General features: G+C 39.4%; 1 protein-coding gene across 1 annotated transcript in view; it reads right to left on the minus strand.

The window, feature by feature from the left end:
- Positions 1-27,780, minus strand: part of USP24 (ubiquitin specific peptidase 24) — a 94,773-nt gene that overhangs the window by 31,013 nt on the left and 35,980 nt on the right. Inside the window, exons 4-33 of the mRNA XM_072419339.1 lie at positions 27,625-27,768; positions 26,117-26,239; positions 25,860-25,895; positions 25,708-25,773; positions 24,747-24,812; positions 23,732-23,806; positions 19,956-20,114; positions 19,742-19,856; positions 18,222-18,325; positions 17,971-18,078; positions 16,374-16,469; positions 16,128-16,289; positions 11,077-11,184; positions 10,830-10,979; positions 9,934-10,065; positions 9,282-9,393; positions 8,944-9,020; positions 8,683-8,823; positions 8,440-8,493; positions 5,899-6,014; positions 4,984-5,050; positions 3,989-4,099; positions 3,502-3,600; positions 2,826-2,996; positions 2,652-2,737; positions 2,452-2,545; positions 2,217-2,369; positions 1,932-2,029; positions 965-1,060; positions 371-599 (exon numbers count right to left, since the gene is read on the minus strand). Of these exons, the coding sequence (XP_072275440.1) occupies positions 371-599; positions 965-1,060; positions 1,932-2,029; positions 2,217-2,369; positions 2,452-2,545; positions 2,652-2,737; positions 2,826-2,996; positions 3,502-3,600; positions 3,989-4,099; positions 4,984-5,050; positions 5,899-6,014; positions 8,440-8,493; positions 8,683-8,823; positions 8,944-9,020; positions 9,282-9,393; positions 9,934-10,065; positions 10,830-10,979; positions 11,077-11,184; positions 16,128-16,289; positions 16,374-16,469; positions 17,971-18,078; positions 18,222-18,325; positions 19,742-19,856; positions 19,956-20,114; positions 23,732-23,806; positions 24,747-24,812; positions 25,708-25,773; positions 25,860-25,895; positions 26,117-26,239; positions 27,625-27,768 (3,348 nt within the window). The remainder of the gene's footprint in view (positions 1-370; positions 600-964; positions 1,061-1,931; positions 2,030-2,216; positions 2,370-2,451; positions 2,546-2,651; positions 2,738-2,825; positions 2,997-3,501; positions 3,601-3,988; positions 4,100-4,983; positions 5,051-5,898; positions 6,015-8,439; positions 8,494-8,682; positions 8,824-8,943; positions 9,021-9,281; positions 9,394-9,933; positions 10,066-10,829; positions 10,980-11,076; positions 11,185-16,127; positions 16,290-16,373; positions 16,470-17,970; positions 18,079-18,221; positions 18,326-19,741; positions 19,857-19,955; positions 20,115-23,731; positions 23,807-24,746; positions 24,813-25,707; positions 25,774-25,859; positions 25,896-26,116; positions 26,240-27,624; positions 27,769-27,780) is intronic.

Below are 27,780 nucleotides of genomic sequence, written 5' to 3' on the forward strand. Positions count from 1 at the left end.
CACATGAAACGGGGCTCATCTTTTTATTTGGCCTTTTCAAATATTTCTCTATTATATAACCTGTTTAACTATGCTCAAGCTTACCTGAGAAATGTATAAATGTGACATTGCAGAAATTACAGTTATTTTTAAAACTATTTAAGATTTTGCAGGAGGAAAACTATAGGTGCTGGCATATTTACAACTGCCTCGGGCAGCACATTTTTTTGGGGAGGTCATAACCCTACATCCAATTCTGGAACACACAGCAATGTGCATAATATTAATGAATAGTATGAAAATGTGTACAGATATTACGCTAAAAGGAAAGTACAATCGGGATGGAACACCAACCTAAACCATAAAGTTACTCCACAATATTGGACATCACCTGAATGGCAACCCGAGCAGCGGGAATGATCTCTTCCACCCTGATAGATGACCGGTCAGACACAGACAGTTGGCGGTAAGACGACTTCTCTGGAGTGCCGCAGAGAGACATCTGGCGGCTGGACTGGCGACTTGCATTCCGGAAAGGTCTCGATGACAACCCTTCAACGCCGTCCTTTGCTAAATCATCATCTAAAGAAGCTGGCATTGTCTGCCCAACCAGTAAAAATCTGTAAAGATAGAGATGCCGTTATTATGGTACCAGAAAACAACTAAATGCAAGCAACTGTGAACTCTTTGTGACCCTGACATTAGAAAATAAAAAGACCAATAGACACCTGTAAAACAGGACTGTAAATATCTTTCCCTCAACCCCTTTCAGCAAACCCCATACTGTACAATAGGAATCTTCCTCTGAAATTTATTATGGAATAAGAAACATTAGTGATGTGAAGGTCAGTAGGAATCTGTGAGAGCTGGGGAGAACTAAGGAGATTGACACTTCTAAAAGTATATGTTTATTGACTTCACAAAAAGATTTCTGCAGAACAACGTGTTACACTTTTCTTCAAGATCTTGGTAAAATAATACACACCTGGCCAGCTGCAGACAAATAGAATAGACACCTTGTCTCGTCTCATAATCCACCTCTGATGGAATGGAGTCCCTCTGCATGACATTAACCACCAAACTGTTTAACAAAACAAATGCTTCTTTTAAAAATGGAGGAATCAAAGCAATGATTTTTAAAAAAAGTTCAAAGAAATATTTAAAATAGTTTATTTTAAAAAATCCTCAAAAACACAGCTCATTATGGTTTGCACCTGCATTTTTTTTTTTAGCTTTTCCAATGTTCAAAACTGAAACTCTTGCTTCATGAAAGACACCAAAATATGCCAAGTAAATGTTTGCTGTGCCCATACATTTCTGCATTAACTACTTTCTTGAGTCATAGCTTACAAAAGTCTATGGACCCTGTGACAATGCTGATTGGGCTGTCACACAGAAGAATCCAGAAGTACTGTTTGTTTTCCTCTATATTGATTATCGGGGGAGTAAAGATATTGTCAGTAAATGCTGGGAATTGAGTTGGTGGTAGTAATGCCCAAACCAATACAGTTGCAAGCAAAGAAAAAAATTTGGTAATGCCTAGGTCTGGGACTGGGAATCATCTCCAACGTTGGAGAAGTCAAAACTACAAAGCATAGGTGGTGTGGTATCAACCATACCAATAGAGAAGGATTCTGTTGCTGCCAACTCTTAGGCATACTTATAGTCTGGATACACACACAAGCACATTTATAATTTATTTTTACTTGTGTTTACAATCATGTTTCATGAACTGCTACTGCCTTATATAAAGATAGAAATGTAAATTTGCAACAGTTAAAAGAACCCAAAAGAACCAAAACCAGTGTGCATGCACTGATGTATACTGAAATGTATGAATGTGAATAGGCCCTCTGTGTTAAACAAGTGAAAAAGGTTTAGAGATTTGTTGTAACAGGAGTGTTAAAAGTGCAGAAATCTTACATGACAATCATACAATACAAGCAACTGACCTTAAACCTCCAGCTTTTAGGAAGTTTTCACAGAATGACTTGGCACAGCTTCTTGCCATCTCATCATCTGCAGTTGGCATCAGCTTGGAGCTCAAAACCTGTATGAGAAGCAGGCAATCAGAAAGCTGGATATTCATGACAATCCCACACATCTTTATAACTCTCTTGACTTTTTTTTCCAATCCATGTATGAGTATGTGATAAGAAAGACTTTGCTTCAATGTAGGAGGCACAACTGACTATTTGTAATTGTTAAGATGGGTGCTGGGTTTGTTATACCATTACCTCCAGGTTGTAGAGCACACGGAAGGTTGACATGCCGGGAGCAGAGGATCGGAAGAGGCTCTCTAGGATTGAGCTTGCACTCGGCTGCTGGTGGTGCTGCTTGGAGGATAAGGATGGGGACTTTGATGATTGCGAATCAGAAAGAAGCGTCTTCTGAGTAAAATAGGAATATTGTTATTGAAAAAAATATAACAAAGAGGAAGCTACAACACTATTAGGGGGACTACTAGTTTACCTTTCTTCCCAGGGAGTCCAGCTGATCAAGTGCTTCCTGCACAGCAGGATCTGTCGGAATCAAGAGTAAAAGTTTCCGAACCCTCACAGTAATTCTATAAGAGAAAACCAAGTTGTACATTAGTATTATGCCGGACACTCATAATAATGTAACTCCCAATCTATAGTCACAGGGCAATCGCTTATGTCCAGTATAATTACCTGGGCTCTTCTAGGTTGGCCAGCTGGTACAACATGTCAAACACATTACATACTAATGCCATTACCACTCCTGGCAGAGACTTTTCCTGCAGATGAAAGTAGACACAAATAAAATGGAGGCTTGAAATTTAAATTTAAGAATAAATGGTTTAACTGCAGCTATTTTCCTATTACCTGATCCATGGTATAGGATGAGCTGAAGCCGGCAGTGCTGCTACTAGCGCTGGCTGAAGTCTCTGCAGAGCCTCCTGATGGTGTTCCACCGCCCAGCGTCTTTACAGTGAGGGTCTGGTCATCGGAAAATCCCAACTGATGGAGTAGCTTCTGATCCCTATTGACTGTCAGCTGGAAAGGTACAGTACAATGACATGTTTTAGGAGGAGTTTTTGTTTTGAGTTCCAATATAAGAAAAGTTGGAGTTATATAGAGGAGGCCCAAAGATAGGTGGCTCGCCATTGTTACCAAAACTACAATCAACAACCTGAAGTGATGCCCTGCTTTATGTCAAGAACAATGCTGAAAGTGCTATTACTGTAACCAATCATGTGCCAATAATTAAATGTTGGATTCCTTCCACTGTCCTCTATAACACAACAAGGCACAGTAATGGAGGGGGTGGGCATTAGGAACCATAGTGGCACATTTTTCTAAAATTCAGCAGCCAGGTGAGCATTACATATATTTTCATTGAAGAGCCACACTGCTAACTTCTTGTTTTAGCAAACACTATTGCTCGAAGTATGCTTTGTTGATAACATCAGCCTATCATACGTAAATAATCAAACAGACATTTCAAGTTATCTGTGCTAATGCTCACTGAGATGTTCGCAAGCATAAACGGTTTACTTACCAAGCTCTCATTGGCAAAGATCTGCAAGTTTTCTATAGGACAGTTAAGATGTCTCGAGATCTTCCAGCGGATGCTCCCCACGGTTTCATTGCTGTGGGCCTGCAATGTAAATGACAGAATACATTAAATAAATAGGGTAAACTAAGCATTTTTTTGTAAAATTAATGGCACTAAAACCAAATTAAAAAGTTCCACTTTGAAGTGCACAATGGAAAATTCAGTGGGAATAAATAAAACGGTTTTTATCCTGTTAGGAAGAGCTCCATTAAGTTCTATTGTTCTTCTATAGTTCGGCATGCACACTGCTTGGGACTGAAGGCCAGCAGAAGCAGCAAAGTCAAGTTTAATAGGGAGTTAGAAGTTTCCTGGCTGGCAAATCAACAGGTACTTTTCTGTTCTTTTTTTAAAGGGATAAATTAAAGGTATACATGCATGTGCATAGAAATAAAGATCTCCTTACATACGTTAAAAGAAGACGGATGCTTACCTCTATGGTGAAAGTATCTTTGGTTGACTCGTAATTAAGGTTCAGAGTTAACAGATGTCCATGAAAAGAGGCACCATGAGGTAGAATTGTTCTTGGAACAGAGTAGAGATCCTGCAATACAGCAAAAACATATGTCAGTGTATTTTCCTGCATTCATTAAGTAGAGATAATTTTTGAAAAGATTTTGACTGCAGCTACCAACAAGATTTTACTAAAAGAGTAAATACCCAACTAAAGATTTTTTTTTTTTTTTAGCAAAGCTCTGGTGAGAGGAGAGACCAAAAGCATTTTTTTTGTTGTTCTAGGAATAAACTTGGACGTGCCACAGGAAAAGGTCCTGCCTTGTTAAAGTGTCCCTTCTTTTGCATTTTTGGTATCAGGTAACATAGGTTGACAAGATATTCTCCAAACCAAGTACATTGAAAAAAAAAAAGGAAGGGAAAAGGAAAGATTGTGGAAGTAGGTAAAAAGCACTTTGGGCAAATAAAAAGTGTTGGAAACTGTAGACCAACATTTCTTGACCTTTGCTTTGCTAAACAGTTGGATAAAAATGACCACTTCATTGGTGTTTGATCTAAAACACGACCAATGTATTTTTGGAAGGAAATAGACTATTGCTTTATTCAGGGCTTTAGTACTAGTTAGGATCTGCTGGTTAGTGAAGCTATAGTCCATGTCCTAATATGAAACCAACAGACCAAACATCCCCAATCCCCTGAAAGGTGTTTGTTAGATAATGTTGTACAGTGCTTATGGTTCTTGAACCAGCCGAACCTTGCATATCTAAATCACCACCAAATGGTAGTACTACTACTAATCAAGAAATGATACCTTATGAAATCTTTGTCTAATGCTATAAAAGTGTTTAGACAGTGTAACTTCCCCCCCAAATCAAAAGGACAACTTTAATAATTCTTATTTGAATATTTAATGTGGGGGCCTTAACAAAATTCTGCTTGACATGTGACTTTTTTTTTTTTTTTTAAATCCCTTACCTCTATAGTGATCACGTAGCGTTCCGCCAGTAACAGAAGTCTCTCTATAATGACCAACTTGGTAGACCTGAAAGCAAACAGGTATGATTTATTTTGTGAGTTCATCTTTTTATCAGCTTGCAATTTCATATTTATTTTACGTGCAGATTGGTAAAATTCTTCTTGGCAAGCAATCAGTGTTTCATGGTATGCAACTAGGAACCCTGCTGGAGAATTTTTGCAATAAAACTAACTGGCCCTTTTAAGGTTCAGGGTTTTCACCCAATGACCCCCAAATACAGTGGGAAGAAACACGGTACAGATTTACAAAGAAAGCAGTAAGTCCAGCAAAATCTGTGCTAGGTGATATGGTGACAGTTCAATTATGCCTTAAGACAGAAGATGTTTTGGGGCAACAGAACAACTCCTCCTCTCAAAACAAACAGTGAAGTGTTCTGTACTCTACAGAGATAGCTGGCACAGAAATAAATATAAAAATCAAAGCGTTTTGTTAGCAGACATAAGACTTAAATACCCACACCAAACAAGATATTTAGATAAAGGAAGACATCTATCATTACAAAGTGAAGGACACTGGTTCCCTTCTCTTAAACGGGTTACATCAGCTAATACCTGTCCTTAACATCTTCACTTTCCCTGGTTAACCTGGTCAGATGTCACCAGGAAAATGGAGGACATCTTATAGTAAAAAAAAGACTGAAGAGGACCGCTCAGGGGAGGGAAGAAGTAAGCAAGAACAAGACATTGCAGATTTCTTTTATTGTGGCAAATCATTTTCTTACAAAATGTGTGCCCATTAGTTAGGTTTTAAATAAGCTCAGAGTTGAATAAGCATAGTAGGGCAACAAAAATGTAAGCATGCAGAAAAGAAAACAAAAGTAATAGAAGGCAAGTCTGTCCCCAGAATTGACTTACCTGTACGGTGACTGCACTGAGGTGGCTACCGATGGCATGGCAGTTGCCGTCAGCATTTTTGTAGCTCTGGTGACAGCGTGGGTCAGAGTGGGGCCTCCAAGTGCTGAGCTAGCGGCCTGCAGAGCAATAGAAGACATACATTTATCAGTAAATAGTAATTAAAGATCTGCCTTTAATTGCAAGTTTAAATTTCTTTAAGACCTCATGAAGAGCTCCATCATTAACATGTTTAAAACTATGAATAATATGTACACTGATATGCGTAGGAAGGGATGAAAGGGACAAAAAAAATAGTTGAAAAGACTGTTAAACATTGTATAGCAATACAAGAGTAACCATGTATCACCGATACACGTTTATCTCTCTATTACATAGTTACTCAGTAGGTTAGGTTGAAAAAAGTCCATTAAGTTCAACCACTAGGGAAATAAACATATCCCAGATATAAAACCCCTAGGCATAGTTGGTCCAGTAGAAAGCAAAACACCCTGGTACAATTTGCTTCAACAGGGGAAAAAAAAAAAAAAAAATCGGCAATTGGATGTTCCCTGGATCAACAGTCCTTACTTTATCTTTACTTTAAAATCCTTAATACCCAGTTATATTCTCTGCTTCTAGAAATCATCTAGCTTTTTCCTAAAGCAATCTATAGAACTTGCTGAAATTACTTCGTGAGGGAGCCGGTCCCACATTTTCACAGACCTTACAGTGAAGAATCCCTTCCTTAACTGAAGTTTAAACTTCTTTTCCTCCAGACGCAAAGAGTGCCCTCTTGTTCTTTGTAATGATCTCACAGTGAATAAAGGGGAAGAGAATTCTCTATATGGACCATTTATATATTAATACAGGGTGATCATACCCCTCCTAAACGTCTCTTCTCAAGAGAAAATAGATTTAGTTTAGCTAATCTCTCCTGATAGCTCCTCCATTCCTTTTATTAGTTTAGTTGCCCTTCTCTGCACTCTCTCCAATTCCACAATGTCCTTTTTGTGAACTGGTGACCAAAACTGCACTGCATATTCCAGATGTGGTGTGACCAATGCTTTGTACAGGGGCAGGATTATGTCTCCATCTCTGCAGTCTATTCCTCTTTTAATACAAGAAAGTACTTTGCTAGCTTTAGATATTGCAGCTTGATACTTTTCCATTTCTGATTCCCCCAAATGTATTTCCTCTAAACCAGAAATGCCCACACCAAGGAAAAATGATCCACCAACAGTAAAAAAGCTAATTTTATCTATCTATCTATCTATCTATCTATCTATCTATCTATCTATCGATCGAGAGAGTATGACACAGAAGTGACTGAAGCTAATGAGGGATTGAATGGCAGAACATTGCACAGACATTGCACTACAAGACTATAGTGACAGGAAAGCTACAGCTCACCTGTCATAGGAGAATGACGAACTGCACAAGAAAAATAACTGACAATCTGTACAAAGGTATCTTGGCTGCCCAGCACTGCTCACCTCAGCCTGTCCTCCCATCCTTTCTGCCTCCCTGCCCACTCCCCACTGTTACACGAGCTTTCTCATACAGAAAGACATCCCCGGAATCCCTATAGACGTGCAGAAGGGCTGTTGGTAAACAGCAGGGAGGGGTAAGGCAGGGTTACGGAATGGACTCGCACTGCCTTTGTGATCGACCATAACTTTAGATTTATCTAAATTTAGATGTAATTTGCCACTTGGCTGCCAATATCAAACATAACATCCAGGTCTGCTTGTAGATTATAGACATCCCGCATGCAATAATTACACCTCTCTGGATGCGATCTTTAAGCCAGTTCCCCTATCCATTTACTGATTGACTTTTCTAAACCTATTGACCCTAACTTGTATAATAACTGTCTGTGGGGTACGGTGTCAAATGCTTTAGCAAAGTCCAAGTACAGCATATCAACTGCTATTCCACTGTCTACCTGTTTACTTAATTCCTCAAAAAGAGAGTAAAATTGTTTGACAACTTCAGTCTTTCTTGAAGCCATGCTGACTATCACTTATAATAATATTTCTAGCAGAAACTCCTCTATGTGGTTCTTTATCAAACTCTCTAGGGCCTTTCCAACTACGGACATTAAACTAACCGGTCTGTAGTTACCTGGTAATGACTTTGCTCCCTTTTTCAAGATAGGAACCACATTGGCCTTATGCCAATCCATCGGTACCTTGCCAGTGACTTAAGAGTCTCAAAAATTTAGAAATAATGGCTTTGAAATAACCAAGCTCAGCTCTTTGAGGACACGTGGATGTAATCCATCGGGTCCTCATGGTTTGTCAACCTTAATTTTTGGTGACTGAGCACTGTTTATAAACACCAAGTTAGACTCCCCTTATCCACAGGAGAGGTTTATACAGCTGGTCTAGTTGAACAGGCACTCCCAAAGTGCAGGAGTAAACTACCATCTCATAATCACATTACCAAGTCCTCAGATGACATGAATATCTTGTAGTGAAAGCAGGAAGTGGCTAATTACACAAGTGTACTTTTTTTGACTGCAAGCTAACCATTTAAAGTTAAGACATGTAAACTTCTTACCTCTAACCGCGTGTAGCAATCTGCAATAAATTTCTTGTGCAAAGAAACTGAATCCTGTGTGAAAAAAAGGAAAATGATTAACTATTAACAAACAAACTATAATACAAAAATGTAAAACTGTTAAGCTAATTCCAATCATCCTTCCATGGAGGGTAAAACTAAATGAAGAAAGCAACTAGTTGTTAAAAGCAGCCCAGACAGTTTCAGATCCTTTGTGACCTGTGAACGGGTTTTTCTACTTACTTTCTTTAGCCTGGGGTTTAGATTGATGTAGCTGTAGTTGATTATCAGCTGAATGGCTTCGTTAGCAATCTCTTCATCCGGGGATTCGACTGCAACTTTCCATATGAAATCCATGCCAATCAACTCGAGCTTCTCCACATGCTTTCAGAACAGACAAGACAATAATTTCCTTAATTCTGCTTTTCATCATTTTGTCCCAAAGAAAGAACAGTTTAAATGTCAGTGATAGATCAGAGAAAACAGGAGATTGTCTGTACTTACCAGCTGGGTACCCTGCCTCTTTAAACGATGATCACACAGATTTACATTTTCAAAAAAGGTTTTAAAAAGATTGAAACCTGGAAGTAAATACAAACATCAGCATTTTTGAGTATTTTTACCCATTTTTAGTTTATATCTACTACTATATCCTCCAAATTTCAATGCCAATTTACCTTGTATGTCTGGGAAACAAACATCTCTGCAATACATGCACATATATGCAGCAGAGCTTAACCACTGACAAATTGCTGCAACTAACTTTTATCAAGTTGTGTGCATGTATAGTATGCTTTAATGCTACTTCTTTATTTGCAATGATCGCAAAAAATCTCTCATACCATTCATGGTGATTTCATAGGACTCCAGCTTGAGGATTTTCTCCTTGAAAAGCTGCTGTTGGACATCACTCTCCAGGTCATGTTGTCCCTTTGTGAACCACTCGAAACACATCTGCCGGAGAATACCCCAATTAGTTGTCTACATGGGGAGTTTGTGGCTTAGTTTATGAGAAAGAATAACATCGTGGCAGCTTTTGGATGCCCCACCCTCTGTTCCACCGTTTCAGTACCCCATTGCCCAAGCTGCTGCCAGTGTCCCCCTATTACAGTGTTACACTCCCAATATGGTGCTCCTCTTGGTACAATGTCCCATTAGTATTTCCTTTATGATAGTGGCCCTGTTAGTGATCCCTTCATGAAAGCGATTCCCCCTCCCCAGTGCAATTATGATGACCTCCATAATTCTCCACTCAGTGCTCCCCTCATAATGCCCCAGTTTGTTTACTAAATCTTTCAGATGTGGACTGTAATTCAAAGTGGGACATGTGAATGTGACACCCAGCATGCTCCACTGCATGCACAATCCTGCACTGGGGGAGTAAGCTGCAGCAAACACCTTCTAAATGCAACTTTGTCACTTGTAAGATGGGGTTAGGCAAACACTGAATATGTCAAAATGCGGTCCTGATATTTTACCGCTCTCAGGCCTTACTTCACGATCGAGTTCGCACACATCCTGGCCGGTGACTAGACACTCCCAGATCTCTTTGGCACGGCTCCAGCCAAGGTACAAGGTGGCTTCTTGAAGGAAAAATGCCAGGAATTTTAGATGTGCTTCCAAATACTGAAATAAAAAAAAATTATAGTTATTTTTCACTGATGGTGAAAAGCTATTGAAGTGGAACATGAAGATATCTATTTCACCTTTCTTTGAAGCTAACTGAAAAAAAAGTGGATTCTGCAATTTTAATAAAATTTTACCTGTGATCTTAACTGAATCTAAACAATATCTAGTAGGTTCAGATGGGTGGTGAGAACAGATATTCCTTGATGGCACTCTGTTGCTGGCAGCCCCAAGCACTAGTTGTTTAATGAACCAGGGTTTCACCATTTGGCAGTGACCAGTACTGAACCATTCACTACCATTCTTGTTCACTCCCCGGGTGAGACACTACATGTAGCATTTCAAATCTCGAGCATGGTTCACATAGAAGTGGTAACAACACTGAAACTTAGCTCAATACAAGCGCCAGCTAAGCAAAAACTATTTTTTCCTTTTCTTAAATTCGGTAACATAACATAAAAACAGACCTTCCCGGACAAAAGTACAACAAACAAATTTATTCTTTTTACTGTACCCTATGAATAATTTAAGCCGTTTCTGTGCCAAGGCTTTAGTCATCTACCCTCCAGACAAAGTGTTTGCCTACATGTTCACAGAACCAGAAGAATGCAAACTGGTAAGTTTAAATGGGGGCCGTTGTAAAACTGTACAAATTAGTAAAGAATTAGGTGAAATACATAATGGGTTGAGATGGTAGTTTTATATAAAGTTAATTCGTCAAGTAAAGAATGTGAGTAAATATCAAGACTTTCAATTTCAGATACCTCCCGATAAGTGTATCTGCCATCAACTAGTGAGGATCCGATCAGCCCTCCAGGACCAACAGTGTTAACTGCTAAGCGATGGCATGCCACTAGGCTGGCTGTCACCAGCTTGACAATTTCAAAATTCTTCTTTAGATCCTGAATGATACTCTGCAAAACAAGAAATATTACTTTAGGTCTGTATCAAGCACAATTTTATCAGGTTTCACAGGAACTTTCTGAACCCCATAGGACACAAGTCTCATACCTTGTCTTGCTTTTGGTAGGTTTGCTTGTTAAACGAGCGGGTTATCTCATGGAGCTGGCGTAAGGCTGGCACCACCCATACCACTTGTGGGTTGTTATGCTGAGATGACTAAGAGAAAGAAAAAGGTAGAATATTTATTATGGTTATTATGGCTCACATTATCAGAGCAGAGAAAGAATAACTTATAATTAGCCAGAGGTTTAGATCCTGAGAATCAATTTAGGCTTAGGCATGATATGAATTTCAGCAGAGCCCATTAGAAGGCTCACAACACTCTTAAACAACAGAAAAACATCATAATAAAACCTACTGATAAGGGTGGAAGTTAGTTGTGCTAAACAGAGATCAATATCGCCAAATCTGCTGTGACATTTTGAAGAAGATTGGTACTGTACTATCCCAAGTAACCAACTCCTAATACATAAGCAACTATATCATAAAATAGTATGGCAAGCCTACTCTGACAAAATCATTGACCGAAAAACTAAAGACTACCTCACCAACAAATACCCTATAGTCCCTACTTTTTACGCATTACTAAAGCTGCATAAAAATGTATTACGTCCATCTGGACAACCCATAATTTCAGGTATCGTTTCATTATCGGCAAATGCTAGTGAATTGATAGATACATATTTACGCCCTTTAGTGAAAAAATTACCATTCTACCTTCAATACACCATATTCCTACTTAAACTTACACACAACGTACAATCATTGTACAATAGTATACCACACACCTTGGGAGTACATACTATCTCAGAATGATTGAAGAATATCCTTTGGCACACCATCAAAACAACTTTATTATGGCTTTACTAACTTTCATTTTGAACAAAAATATGTTCACCTTTGATGAGAAGACCTACCTACAGAAACAAATACAGTGGTACTTCGGCATAAGTCCGTTTTGGAATAAGTCCAACTTGGTCCTGTTTGGATACGAAAAATCTTGCTTGGTATACATTGTATGGGTCAAAATGAGTCATAACGCTGCGTGTTACCCGTATTTACCTCTCTCGAGACAAAGCCACGACTGCCCACAAGCGTCATTATGTCAGTTCAGTGAACTATTCAGAACCACTATTCAGTGAACAACCCACGCTATAACTCTCTGTGAATTACAGAACACCTCCTCCTCCCTTCTCAGCACCATCCTAGTAGGCACTCAACTCTTCTTCTGTATTATTCTATACAACCCCATCAATATATAATATGTCAATAACACTAGGATTTTTTTTCATGGGAACGGATAAATAATTTTCCTTTTATTTCTTATGGGAAAAATTAGTTTGGTATAAGTCCAAGGATCTGGAACGGGTTAAGGACTTATACCAAGGTACCACTGTATATTATTTCTTGGAAACTTTACATTGACGACATTATCCTTTTTTAGACAGGTACTGAACCTTTTTGGACCCATTCATTAGGATCAATGACAACCATACTGTCACCACTACACTTTTCAGAAAAAAAACTGCAGGTAATACAATACTGCACGCCAATAGTGCCCATCCAAAAACCTTAGTAAATAGTATACCCTTTAGTCAGTATCTTAGAGTAAAAAGAACTGCACCAATGAATCAGATTTTAAACATGAGGTGAAACACCTACAAGAGAGACTAATACAAGGGGGCTACCCGAAAAACATCAGAAATCCTATCAAAGAGCACTTAACCATCAAAGAGAAGGCCTTCCCTTTAAATCTGATACTTATGATTGAACACTAGATACAATGAGAATCATAAGTTTATTTTCAAAACTCTGACTCAAAACTGGTACATTTTACAGTCTGATCCTAAAATAAGTAACTTCATTGGTAATAAACCAATGATCACCTTTAGAAAGTCCAAATCTTTGAAAGACCATCTGGTCTCTAGCCATTTCCAACAACACCCTTTTTACAGCCCCATGCTAAAGATATCCAAAGTACATTTAAATGTGGATGATGCAAACAATACAGCTGGGTTAGGGAAGCCCTCATGATCACGTTACCAAATGGCATGAACCATAGACCCAATTATTACATTGACTGCAATACAGAGGGCGTCATATACATAATCATATGCGTATGTGGCGCATTCTATATTGGCAAAACAAAAAAAAATTTCAAAAAAAGAATTTATGATTGTGTACATTCAATTGAAGTAGGTAAAATTATCACACCTATCTACCACCATGTGAACACAAGACACCAACATGACGCTAAAGTTTTGCAGTTTTTCTGCTTGGAACATACACCCACCAATCAAAGAGGTGGTGACCTTGACAAAAATTATTGCAAATGGAAATAAAATGGATTGTAAATATGAGAGCTACACAAATACCAGGTCTTAATGACACGGAGTTCTAAATCTTTCCTATATTAAACTTAAAGCCCTTTACAGTACTCATATCGTACTAACTAAGAATGACCCGTTACTACCCACTTACCATACTAGGATACAAGCGGTATAATCCGCAATATATTTGAAACACATACTGGAATAATTGATTAAGTAATTCAAACTGACATTATGGAATTATACAATAAGCACTTTTATAGGTTCATGGATTGTGTATCAAACTAAACATTGCATGAAGACAGCAGACAATTAAAACTGCAACTCTGTATTTTTACAAGAATCTATGATGTGAATCATGAAAATCATTGTATTGGTATTTATTGCCATATCATCATGCTGTTACACTCTCCTAACTGCGGATTTGTATTTATACCATCAAAGTAGGCACTTGATACTGATACCATATTCATATTAGGATATAACCTTCCACTTACTGGAAGGTTATATCCCAATATGAATATGGTACTTCCAAGTTATTGACCAGGACTTATCTTTTCAGATACTGCTAGGCTTAGTCCTATCTGGGTCCTTACAGCCTTTTTTGGCTGTTCGTATTACCACATTCTTCTGATCACTGACTTTGTCAATTTATACTAAGAACGTCGAACCTACAATTGACATTATACTTATATTAATACCTAATGTTTCACTTCCTAAAATTACTGACCAGCGCTTATCCATTTTTAGACATTGGAAGGCTAAAGCTGCGTACACACTTCCAATTTTTGTCGTTGGAAAGGATCTTTCACGATCCTTTCCAACGACAAGGGAGTGCACGATGCATGAACGGTGCTGTACATACAGCACCGTTCATGCTCTATGGAGAGGGGAGGGGGAGAGCGACGGAGCGGTACCCTGCTGCGCGCTCTCCCCTTCCCTTTCATTAGGATCGGCTGTCGTCCATCGTCCGTGGATCCGGCAGGTCGGTCGTCCGGACGATGGACGACACCGACTGTACACACGGCAGATTTTCGCCCGATAATTGGCCGATGCCGATTATCGGGCGATAAAAATCTGACGTGTGTACGTAGCTTTAGTCCTATCTCTATGCAATGTGAATATACACTGATGGATGAATCTACTATCACTAAAGAGGGTTGTTATACCTCTTTTATACTGATACCAGCAATCGTCTAAGCATACTGTAAAGTTACTCTTCTTTGGTATGTACTGTTTTCTTCCTCCATATACGGTATTGGGTATTGGTACTGGGAGACCTGAGCAGCCATGATGCCTGCCAAGTTAGATGGCAATGCAGCCGGGCCCCCTTGGAAGTGACAGCATTGGCATAAGGTAGGGTTGGATTGGTTTTTTTGTAATCTGGGCATTAGTGTTTACTAGCTGGCGGAGAGGCTGCAGAATGGAGGGGGCCATGCTGCAGGGGGCCAGGCTAGATGGCACTGCAGCCGCCGCCCTTCTTCCTGGAAGTGTGTAAAAGTACAATCCCGGTATCATTGTTTCCTAGCTGGCGAGGCTGCAGAACGGAGGGGCCATGCTGCAAGGGGGGGGGGGGGTCGCCAGGTTGGATGGAACTGCAGCCGCCTGCCGGGCCCCCCTTGGAAGCAGGGGCCGGTTTGGCTGTGCGGCAGTATTTGGACCATAAGACGCACCCTTATTTTCCCGCCCCACTTTTGGTCATGTCTAATATATTGTATTTGCATACAGCAATTTACCACAGCTGAGTTTTCTTTAAATGTTCACCCATTGTTCTTATATCTATTATCCTTGTACTTGATTTTCATCACCTATACATAAGTAAAATAAAAGACATTTCTTTTATTTTTGGGTTAGTTAACAATAGATTTTCACTCATCTACTCTTGTATATGACTATCATAATCAGTAAGATGTACATAATATATGGATATACATTATTTTATCACTTTACACATTTGCTATTGTTAATGGGAACCACGTCAATATAGATATGTTTCACCTAAGTGCCAAAATTTTAGAGCACCTATGTATAGTGTGAAATACCAGAGTCCTGTGAACTGTTAACAGGACTAGGGTAAAAAAACAAACGTCCGCTCATTGTAATTATGTATTGATCGAATGTGCAAAAGTACATAATTAAGATTATACAGAAACAAGCGAGCCTCAAACCTCTTTCTTTATTATTTTTTACTAATTTAGCCAGAGGTTGTTGTAAAAGTCACTGTATACAGCAGAGGCAACAATGTACTGACTGAAGCTGATTTATTTTGCACTTATCTTAATAAAAGCAGAAACAAAATCTGCTCGACTAATGTGACCATTTTACCAAATGTCTACCTCCCTTAATTGTACTGTAGATGCAGCTGCTTAAACTTCAAGCCATAGCTACATCTGGTCCGCTTGGGCCATGAAGATCTGTACACCTGACTGCTTACCTGAGACTTCACTCTTCATAGAAAAAATCAGAATTGCTTTAAATGCTTCCAGACCCTTTATGTATTTTTACACAGTACAATATTTGTTGTTAAAGTGGTCTGACAGCAATAAAGACAGAATGAAAAGATTGAACCTTCACACTTTTACCCAGCAACATATTTCTTCTCAGAGACAGATGCAAATGCAACACTATGTTACTAGAAACTGCTAGGTGGATCAATACTAAAACAATGGACACTAGTGAGTACATCACAAACCCGTGGCTCTGTTTGTGATAAAACGTTTTTTGCACATACAATACCTTTCAGGTACAAGTACATATGTATAAACTGACCTTTTTAATGTCCTCGATGCATTTTATGATGTAGCTTCGCTTGACAGTCTCTTTTACTGCATAGGCATCACTCAGGATTGTCAGGTGCTCCTCTAAGGCTTGTTGGATTAAGTTAGATGGCAGAGTTGGTAAGTGAGCAAGATCCCAGAGGACCTCCAGTACCTGCAGAGTGACAGATGTAAAATATTGTCATTATATTGGTCATAGGCTCTGGGCTCGCAGGATCTCACTTATTCCAAGCTTCACCTTTCCTGTTGTTGTCTCGTTGCGTGCCTCTCGTCCGATACGACCTATAAGACTCAGCAGCTTCTGGCGAACCCGATCAGACTCAGTTTCCCAACTCTACAGAGAGAAAGCGATTAGTGCGTAAACATCAGATGTTGAACATAACTCAACTGTCCAAAATTTGCTTTATTTAGTCAAACATTTACAGCTGAAGGTGTGATCCTGTAATATTTTGCATTTCCAGGTTCCTGTGATGTGATCACTGGGTGTCGGTTTTCTTTGTGAAATGTCAAGAGATTGTGGTAGGAGCTGACAGGGTGCTATGCATCCCTTCAAGAAATCATCACTGAACCCTTTCCCCAGTACTTCTCTCAAGAAGTTTAGCCCTGTGGGTTGGCTCATGGGAAAAGTTCTTCAAATAATAAAAACACTTTGATAAGAGGATGTGAACCTGAAGGCATCTCTAGGTAGAGTGTGTGTCTTAGCACGCAAACTATCATAGGTAACACACAATAATGATCCTGCATGATGAAAATGATAAAACCCTACTAATGAGAGAGGTGGACAATGTGAGCACCCAGGAACTAACTTCAAATTCCTTCAAATTACTATCCAGGTGGTATCTGGTTTCCACCAACCCCTCCAAATTATCTCCCGATTGCTCTCCTTTAGGTTTTTGCGCATGCCTCTCCTACTGGCTCATTTTTGCATTTATGTTGGCATGCCCTTTTGCGTTTACCACCTCATTACTGCATTATCATCAGTCCCTAGGAACGCTACAATAGCACTCTCAACCTTTGACCAAATTCTCTTTCTAACCATTAATTTCACCTGCTGACCCATGCCCTCACTTTTGTAAGACAATCCATTGCACTCACAGAATTCACCTTCTATGAGCTTCTCTGAAGTGAAAAGACATCTGACCCAGACTTTTGTGCAAGAAAAATGAATTGCTCAACTTCACGACACCATGTCTAGGTTCACTTCCATCTGGTACGCTTGTAAGGTGGTAGGAACTTGTCCACCATTTACTCAGCACTTGCTAACAATTTGAACTTTAGGAATCTTCTTTCACTTGTAGTTTTGACCCATCCTTGCCTATGGCATTATACCTCCATTATACCCTACCACCTGCCCCCTTTCCTCTATTGTTTATTATATATGATCTTACATTTGTTTCGGTTTGACAAAATGTTTTCTTGTTCCTCTCATGTACAACCCAAATCAACATATTTGAAACAAAAGGGGTGGCCCAAGAACAGTTAAATCGGGAAGAAGGGATATTTCTTGTATACCCAGTCAGGAAAAACACTAAAATGTGGGAGAATCCCTGTACGGGGGACTGTTGACAACTGCTCTAATGCCAGCATTTACGTAGGGTGGACTCCATCAATGAGAAGACCGTATAGGGGAATTATTCATAGCATACTTCGGGAAGGGTTTACTAGAAGGGACTGTTACTTTGCCCTTAATAGATAGGCGACAGTCTCCCTATAAAAAAGACCATACACCTGCTGCATTATTCAAAGATTACAATACCAAATCTGCTTAGAACACAGCTCAGCAGATCTCCAGTGGGAATATATGCAGCCAATTTCTAAACTACAAATAACATTACCTTCTGAATAAGCACGAAGAGGTGGTTTAGTTGATCAGGATTGAACTTTACAGCTGCAGCTGCAATAATAGTATGAATGTTTTCTATCACAGTGGATGATTGCCCTGACTGGAGAGAGAAGACAAACGTAAGTAAAATGTTTCAACAGATAAGTTGCAATAATTACCTATGCTTTTTATACATTTCAAGTGAAACATGTATACACACAAAAAATCTAATGTTATAGGTCTTTAAAAGGATATGTTTCTTACCTGTATCTTCCAGATTTTAGAAAGTTCATCTAAGGACAATTTACTTCCAAGCAGTTCAATGATTCCCTTTATCCGGTCACAGTACTGTGCCTGGTCAATGTTTCCTGTTTTAGGAAATCACAAATAAGCTTACGTGGTCTTCCCTGGTGTGCAAAGGCTTCGTGACATCATTGAGAATTGGTCTATGTGTGTTTTAAAATTCTATCTTAAATTCTAATATTATCAAACTAAAACCAAACACTTTAAAGGGAATCAAAGTCAGCTGAACAAAACCCAGACATACTCATACAAACTTTTAGGACTATTTTCTAAGAGCCTTTAGGTATCCCAACTTTGCTATCTTTGATGCATGGATCCATTAAAACCTCCAAAAAGTTTCTTCTAATGCACTACCCAACTGCTACAAGAGCCATTTCCCCCCCATCACTGCCAATCAATTCAAGCCCCCTCCTGTAATGTCTAAGCACACAAGAAATTGGGAAAACGGCTATAGGAAAGGATGGCCATACCGATGATTATATTTTAACTTCCTATGCTTGGCTCATACTCCGCTTGTTCCGAGCTCAGTGCTATCCCTCTGTGGTTGGTCGAATCCAATGTTTATTGACCTTTTAGCAGCGAGGAACCCTTGAAATAACTTTCAGGTTTTCAGGGACCCCTTTCTATATTTTCTATATTCACAGCTCACATTGCATTAGTGTGGTGGTCAGTGGCAAGAATTCATCTTACATTGCTGGCCATTGGGAAGAATGTCACCCTTACAGATAACCAAAAATGATAATTGGTTTCAATTAAACTGAACCCCCAGCAACCTCCGAAGGAACCCTGGTTAAATCTGTTTCCCCATACCAATGTGACAAAACTTTCTTCTCTTCCATTTACTCCTTTGTTTACCTGGTTCTCCTGTCTAACTTAACTAAAAATTTCCCCGGACCCCCACTCCTGCAGCTTCTTTTGATGCCTATGTACTATAGTCTTTTTTCTTATGCTCCCCCATGCAGATTCCACCTCCTTTCTTTGGCTCAGTGGTTAACACACTGGCCTTTGTAGTGCTAGGTCCCAGGTTGGAATTTCGGCCTGCAAACTATCTGCATGGAGTTTTCAGGTTCTCTCCATGTTTGCATGGATTTCCGGTACTCCGGTTTCCTCCCACATTTCAAAAACATGCAGATAGGTTAATTAGCTTCCCTCCAAATTTGACCTTCGACTGTAATAAAAACATGACTATGGTAGGGACATTAGATTGTGAGCCCCTTTGAGGGACAGCCAGTGACATGACTAAGGCCTCTGTAAAGCGCTGCGTAATATGTTGGCGCTATATAAATACTGGATAAAAATATTATACCTCTTAGATAAGGACAGATACTACAGTATTGAATTTCTGCATACGATCATGAAATAACATTATAGGTTTTCCTCTTCACCTATGAAAGTATTTTATCAGAATTCTCAAGGTTTCTTTATTCAGTGTACCGCATTATTAGAATTCATAATTAAGATAAGTTCAGTGAAAAACAAACCTTCCAGTGCTATCGAAAGGACAGAGTTTTCCACCAGCCAATCTAGGAGCCGGTCTGTGTCTATGGCGTTCTTCACAGATTTGGATAAAGTGCTGTCTTCTATTAATTTGGTTACCTTGTAAAGAAAAGAAAAAAAACAGAAGTGGTCCATCAGAAAAATACAGAGTGATTTGGAACTGCAAAGCATAAAGATATTTCAATATTGCAGACTTACTTCTTTAAGAGAATTCATTTTTGCGCTAAAGTGAGGAGATTTCAGCATTCGTAATAAGATGTCCAGCCTAAGGTCGTCCACCACATTCACCAGGTCCGGCTGGAAACGCATGCACAGCAGCTTAATGGCAGACAGGAGCTCGGGGATACTAACTAACCTCTGCAGGAGGAAGGAACAATAATCAGAATTACCAAATGTTGGAATGGTAGAAAGAACAACTGTTTTGTCTAGAAAAGCTGCTGATTAAATATTGTCTGTCATTTTATAGCCTCTTTGGAGGAGAAGCTGCAGTACAGGCCTGCACCTTTCAAGAGAGAATTTAAATATCGGGATAAGCCCTATTAATGGCAGCCTCCTACACTACAAATGTAAGGTCGCTTTAGCCATCACAAATTATTCCAGGGCCCCTCCTGTACTCCATGTCTTTTTTTTTTTAAATATTTGTTAGACTAAGCTTACATAAAACACGTCAGATGAATCTCGTCTAATAACACCACTCAACAAAAAAAAAATTGCTGAATCCAGAAATGACATCAGTTTCATTGAATTGGCTCTAGTTCTTGTGATACAGGAATCAGAATAGATGATTTTACCAACAACAAATGTTAACACAGCATATTATTATCAATCTTTATTTACACTGATGTTTGCCATTTTATCTATTAAATGTAGCATTATTTTCATGAAACTTTGATTTGCCATCTTTTTATTCATACATTTTCTTTTTACACAGAAATATAAGTTCTTCAAGAAGAAGTTGTTTAAATGACCTTAATGTATTTTGCTACATTTGTGGTGAATATTCTCAGCAAAAACAGAGAAGAAACATTACAGAATTTGCATATTTTGGTATTAAACTGGGGCACCAAGATAAGTATTGGGCTCCCCATACTGTATGTAAAACTTGTGTAGAGTGTCTATGTCAGTGGAAACATGGAAAACTGTAAAGTTTGAAATTTGGTTTACCTATGGTATGGCGAGAGCCCAGAAATCATCATAATGATTGGTATTTTTGTGCTGTGAATGTAAAAGGTTTCAATTGTTACAAGAAAAACAAGTGGGAGTACCCTGATATGGAATCAGCAAGATGACCTGTGCCGCATGGTGCTGATTTTCCCATACCAGTGTTCAGTACACTCCCTGATATTCCTATATCTGACATGGAGGACATACAGGGTTTGGGGTGTAATCCAGGAGTTGGCAGTGGAAGTGAATATGAAGGAAGTGTTTCATCAAACCAGCAGTTCTTAGCATTCAGGCTAAAAGAAAAGAACTGTGTGAGACCAAAAGTTAGAATAACGGTTTATAGGACAAAGGGGTGACACTTCTTCCATATTTCAGTGAAGATGGAGACTTTGTGTACTGTTGTACCATCTCTGGACTACTAGCCCATATGGGAGTACCAGAATACCGAGCAGAAGACTGGCCGCTTTTCATAGACAGTTCCACTCCACGTTTGAAATCTGTTTTACTGCATAATGGCAACTGCTATGCATCAATTCCTATAGGTCACTCAGGAAAATTTAAAGAAGAATATGAAAATATCCAAATGGTCTTACAAAAGCATTGCTATCATGAACACCAATGGTGCATATGTGTTGATTTACTTGGACATCAAAGTGGATACACAAGGTACCCATGTTTCCTCTGCTTGTGGTATAGTAGAGCAAAGCAGGATCACTGGAAAAAAGTCACATGGCCTCGAAGGGAAAACATGAAAAAAGGTGCAGCGAACATCATTAACGAGCCAAAGGCTGACAAAGAAAAAAATCATTCTCCCTCCTTTACACATAAAGTTTGGAATAAAGAAGCAATCTGTTAGAGCTCTGAACAAGCACTGATTGCTTCAAATACATTTGTTGATTCTTCCCAGGATTGAGTAATGAAAAATTTAAAGCAGGAATCCTTGATAGACCCCAGATTCAGAAACTGATAAATGACTCAAATTTCACAAGTTACATGACTGATACTGAAGCTTTTGCCTGGCACAGCTATGTCATGGTTTTCAAGAACTTTTTGGGTAACCATAAAGCACAAAATTATGAAGCACTGGTACAAAACTTGCTGTTAAACTTTGGGTGCTACCATGAGCATAAAGGTACACTATCTCTATAGCCATTTGCAAAAATTTACAGAAAACCTTGGCGATTTTAGTGGGGAACAAGGCGAGAGGTTCCATCAAGATATAAAGGTGATGGAAGAAAGGTATCAGGGCAGATGGGATAGACACATAATGGCAGACGACTGCTGGAGCCTTCAACGTGATTGTCCTGATCATCAGCATAAAAGGAAAATCATACAAATGGAGTTTTTCAATTAACTTGGTGATTGGTTCTGAGTATAGAATACATTGAGATTAAGTATTTCAAAAATTTTATTTTGTTATATGTAGGCATATTTAGTTTAATTTTCAGGTTTCATTAGTTTTTTTATGAGGTTATTATAGAGGTCATTATTTCAAAAACTAAAGCCAATCTAGCCAAACCAATACTGTATTTGGAATCTGTGCATCAAACATAACCTAAAATGACTTTAATCTGTTTGGCAAGAAAATGTTTGTTGACCAGTGTAATCACCTCAGGGCTGATATCGGACGTGTGTACAACGGACAACGAAGAACGATCATATTGAAAGTGAATGGAAGAGATGTGTAACAGGGCAGGGAAGCCCATTTTAATGGGCAGAGTGTTTTATGTTCTAATGATGCTGTAGTAATGAGATTGTAGGGGGAGAATGTGCCTGACACTAGCAACTATATTTTCAGTTTTGTACCCCCACCCTCAGAGAAATTGGTGTACAAAGAAGGGAAGCAGACGGTTTCATAGGTATAGATTTGTGACCGGTAGGTATATATTTAGGGGCCCACCCCAATGCTCCTTGCTATGTTAGTGGCTCCGGAGTGCCCAATTTGCACTTTCAATTTAGGACTCCTAGTTGCACTTTCCTCTGAAACAGCAACCCCAAAGTTCAATGTTCATAACTTTTTACATTTGTGACCCCCATATCTTGAAATTATTTAAAACTGGGGGGCTGAAATTGTAGTAACTAGTATCTATGAGGGTCCCCTGTACACTCTGAAAGTTACAGGTCATTGTGACATACATATTAGGAGATATGGAGGTTTGTACACACAGAGCTGTGAGGATGCAGAATTCACACGCAGCTAGCAGTGGATACATTTCCCAGGCAGAGCTCGTGCTATGAGATGGGGGCAGGGCTGCCTCTGTCTCCTTCACATGAAAGCTGCACAGGAGGACACAGAGCAACCTCACTGAGATCCGTGCATCCGAGGATGAGAGCTGCCGAGAGCTGGGCGGGGTATTCAAATCAGCCGGGCGAAGCAACCGGCTAAAAAGCTCTGGGGAGAACTATGCTACATATCTGTATGCCATCTTACTAATATGCTGTGCAAACCCTGTGAGCTAATCAAGATCTATTGAAATAAAAGTTGCTGCCATATTTCAGGATGTGAGGGAAAAATAATAAACCTAAGAGGACATCCAAACAAACCTACTAACCCCACGCAAATTGTACTCTGGTTAGGATTTGAACCTAGGACTCCAGTAGGCACTTGTCCAGCGGGCAGTAACTTAGATGAATATCATCAGTGACACTTAAATTTAATTTATTATCTAGTATTTATATAGCACCAACATTTTAGGCAGCGCTTCACAAAGTACTTCCCTGTCCCTCAAAGGGGCTCACAATCTAATGTCCCTACCATAGTTATGTGTCAATAACACATCAAAGTCTAAGGTAGATAGACAGTTACATACCTTATCTTTAAGATCCTTCTCTTCTACATTCTGCACATACTTTATCATCTTATGAATCACACGATCCAGCATTGGCTGTAAAATAGATAAATAAAAGTACACTTATATATCTAGCTATGGGTTCATTGAATAATTTTGGCCAGTAAGACTACCCTACATATCTGTATGCCATCTTACTAATATGCTGTGCAAACCCTGTGAGATAATCAAGATCTATTGAAATAAAAGTTGCTGCCATATTTCAGGATGTGAGGGAAAAATAAAAAACCTAAGAGGACATCCAAACAAACCTACTAAACCCACGCAAATTGTACTCTGGTTAGGATTTGAACCTAGGACTCCAGCAGGCAGTAACTTAGATGAATATCATCAGTGACACTTAAATTTAATTTATTATCTAGTATTTATATAGCACCGACATTTTAGGAAGCGCTTCACAAAGTACTTCCCTGTCCCTCAAAGGGGCTCACAATCTAATGTCCCTACCATAGTTATGTGTCAATAACACATCAAAGTCTAAGGTCAATTTGGGGGAAGCCAATTAACCACATTTTAGAATGTGGAAGGAAACACCATGCAGATTCTGCCTCCTGGCTGTCACCATGCTTCCTGGCTGAGATTCAAACCTGGGACCTATCCCTGCAAAGGCCTAACTACTGAGCTACCGTGCCAATAGTATTTATACCCCCTAGTAAACAAAATACTACCTAGATGTTCAACATTTCTATTACTATAGTAGGTTCAACCAAGGAAAACAACCTAGTTGTTTGAACAGAGTTTTCTCAGAGTGCCCAGCCTGAAAACTTCTGCAAATCCAGTTAAGAGAAAAAGAAGGAAAAGACAGGCTTTTGTGGGGCAAAACTTTTTTTCTTTAAAACTGAACTTTTATTTAATTAATCATTCTAAAAACTTAAAGGACTTTAATGATTAATTAAATAAAAGTTCAACATTTCTATTAATAAAAATGAAAACATGCCTTAACACATAAACCTTAACATTTATATCGATTTCCTACCTGTACAGTAGAGGAATTGAGGTATTCTGCGCAAACTCCCAGGGGCTGAACCAATGCTGACACTGCCTGGTAGGAAAACAGAATATGTGTTATAGTGTCAGGTCTTCAAAAAGCAATGTGAAACATTTACTGATGTACCCCAAGAAAGAAAAAAAGGAAGACTTATTGGAAACATACTTTTTATACCCTGCTTATTAGGAACACGTGTATATCTGTATATAAATCCAGTTACCTAATCAGCCAATCATGTGACAGCAGAGCAATGTATAAAATTGTCTGCATACAGGGCAGAAGCTATAGGTAATGTTCACATCAACCATAAGAATAGGGAAAACTATGACCTTGCATGATTGTTAAAGTTAGATAGGCTGGTTTAAGTATTTCTGCAACTACCGACACACACAACAATTTCTTGATCAGTGTTTCTCAAATTTTTTACCAAGAGGGAAACCTTGAAATAACTTTCAGGTCTTCAGGGAACTCTGGCTATAATTAATATACCCATGGCTCACAGTATATTAGTGTGGTGGTCAGGGGGAAGAATTCCTCTTACATTGCTGGCCATTGGGAAAAATGTCAACCTTACAGATAGCCAAAAGGTCATTGGGGTCACTTAAACTGATCTGAGAGGCAAAAACTGCTCAATGCTCAAGGAACCCGCAACTTCCTGAGGAACCCTGGTTGAGAAACACTGCTGTAGAGTTTGCTATTAGTGAAAAAATTGTCTTGATGATAGGAATTGTCTTGATGATAGGGGTCAGATGAGAATGGCCAGACTAGCTGGAATGGATAAAAATCCTATGATAACACAGAGGATCGGGCAAAAAAGCATCTTAAAACATCTGGAACCTTAAGGGTAATGAGTTAGAACAGAGAAAGAATAGTTGTGTTTGGATACAGCAAACACATAGAACAAATGTTTTCACTGCTTATCTAGAAAAAAAACATAAATGCATCTTACCCCGAGTTCTATATTGTCAGAATTCAGCTTGGACTGAATTGCAGAGAATCCACCAAGTTCTCCAAACTAGAGAAAAAGAGAAATTATTGACATCTAATTCCAAACTAAAATTCCTAAAAAATTGTCAATTTGTGAGCATGCTGGAGACTTACTCTGTTAACCAGATCCACCAGCCAACCGTGAGGCTCCTGAAATACACAATAGATAGCATTAGTATTTGCTATATACAACTTAGTAATATGGGACAGTTTTCCCAGGCCCTTTCAGCTGGGGGCACCACCGGGCTGTATTTGGGTGATTACAGAAAGTTGGGTCACAATACAGAGGCTGCCACTCTCCTACAGCTTCTTCTCACGCGGCCTAAAAAGAAATTCTGTGCAAAATACGGATTAAGATGGACACCTCTCACCTTTTGCAAGGAGCTGGCTGGCGATAAGGCATAAGTATTCCCCTCACTGAACACATCCGTCCAGTTCTTCTGGCACATCTTCATCCGGTTCTTAAAATGGTATTCATTATCAGGATTAAAAGCCTGGAGGCAAGACATGAAAAAATAAAAGCATCAAATTATCATTATGACAGCCAGTGACTCAATTCCAATTTCATTAATAACTTGGCTTTGGCACTGCTTGTTTGTGCTGTAGGGTCAGGGATCTGTGAATTTGGTGCCATATCCCGCAAAGGATGGCTGGACTGCATCTACCGTTGCATTGGTGTCCTTGTGACAGGGTGAAAATAGAGAATCGCAATTGAAAGGCAGGAACAGAGAATTGTCAAGTGGTGCCTGGACAACAAAGACATTCATGGCAGAATTACCAAGGACCATTTCATCAAAAGCTGCTATTTTAGAAATATAGAAAATTATATTTTAAATGATACAAGTTTAAGTGTACCCAAACTCAACATTTACTTTACATAAAAGGGTAGACCTCCCCTTTCTGTGTTGATCGCTGTGAATGGGAGCGCAAAGCCCCCCGGGACGTTGGCATGCAGAAAAACAAAACAAAAAACTTTGCACCCTTGCAGTGCGAGATGGGGTGACGTAGGAAGAAGAACCTGTTAGAAGAGAAAAGAAGATGTTGCCGTGTGTCGCTTCCTCTATGCCGGGCTAAAGATGGATACCGAGACAACGCCGAACCCAAACAAAGAAACCTCCCGACCGATCGACGGGATTAAAGGCAAGTGTTTTTTTTTTCATTTTGAGTTTAGTTCCACTTGATAAGTCTTGATCGTCTAAGCAATGAAACTAAATGGGAGCACAGAGCCTCCCAGGATACCCATGTCACGCATCCAGGGAGGCTCTGGCTGTTCTCAGGCATGCGCAGAAGGGGCATTTTTTCCACTAAGGGGAAAAAGATACTGACCTCATGCATGCGCAGTGAGATCGGCTCTCCTTTTCCCCCCTTTACATGGACAAAAGAAGAATTTTAGGATGATGCTGGAGCGGATCGAGGAAAGGTCCAGCGCCATCGAGGAGTCTGTGGGATTAAGGTAAGAGTGCTTTTTTATCTTCACTTTAGTTCCACTTTAAAGGTTATATTGAGTGATAAGGTTTACATATGCTTTATGGTAACCCCTACTATTGTATGCTGGGGTTACCTGCTTTGGTTTACATGAGATTTACATAAAGGCTTGTTATAGTAAAATGGCATTTACCCCGAGGTCCCTACATTGTGTGTTAATTACAGATATTTCTCAGAGAGACTAAGTCTTCATATTTGTTCTCTGCTCCACTGAACAGTGAGGAGTGTTATTGATCACTTACAAGCTAATGCATTAGAGGGTAATAAAGTGCTCAGTCCTTCCTGTGAATCGCCTGGGGCTTTTAATAACTAAGCCAGCACTTTGCCAGAGCTTTTAATGGGAACACAAAGAAGAGCCTGCTGTAGCCTGAAACACAAGGCATGCAGACATTACCATTGTCAGAACGCCCAGCAGACCGGTGGGAATTGGCTCCTGCTTGATTCTTTCCGCCACCAGCTCGATCAATAACATCAGCATGTTGTAGATGCCCTCGTGGATCTCTGTGCCCCATTTGTGGACAGCGGTGGAGGTTAGCAACTGCAAGAGAAA

The sequence above is a fragment of the Pyxicephalus adspersus genome, chromosome 8, assembly GCF_032062135.1.
Source record: "Pyxicephalus adspersus chromosome 8, UCB_Pads_2.0, whole genome shotgun sequence".
Classification (NCBI taxonomy): domain Eukaryota; kingdom Metazoa; phylum Chordata; class Amphibia; order Anura; family Pyxicephalidae; genus Pyxicephalus; species Pyxicephalus adspersus.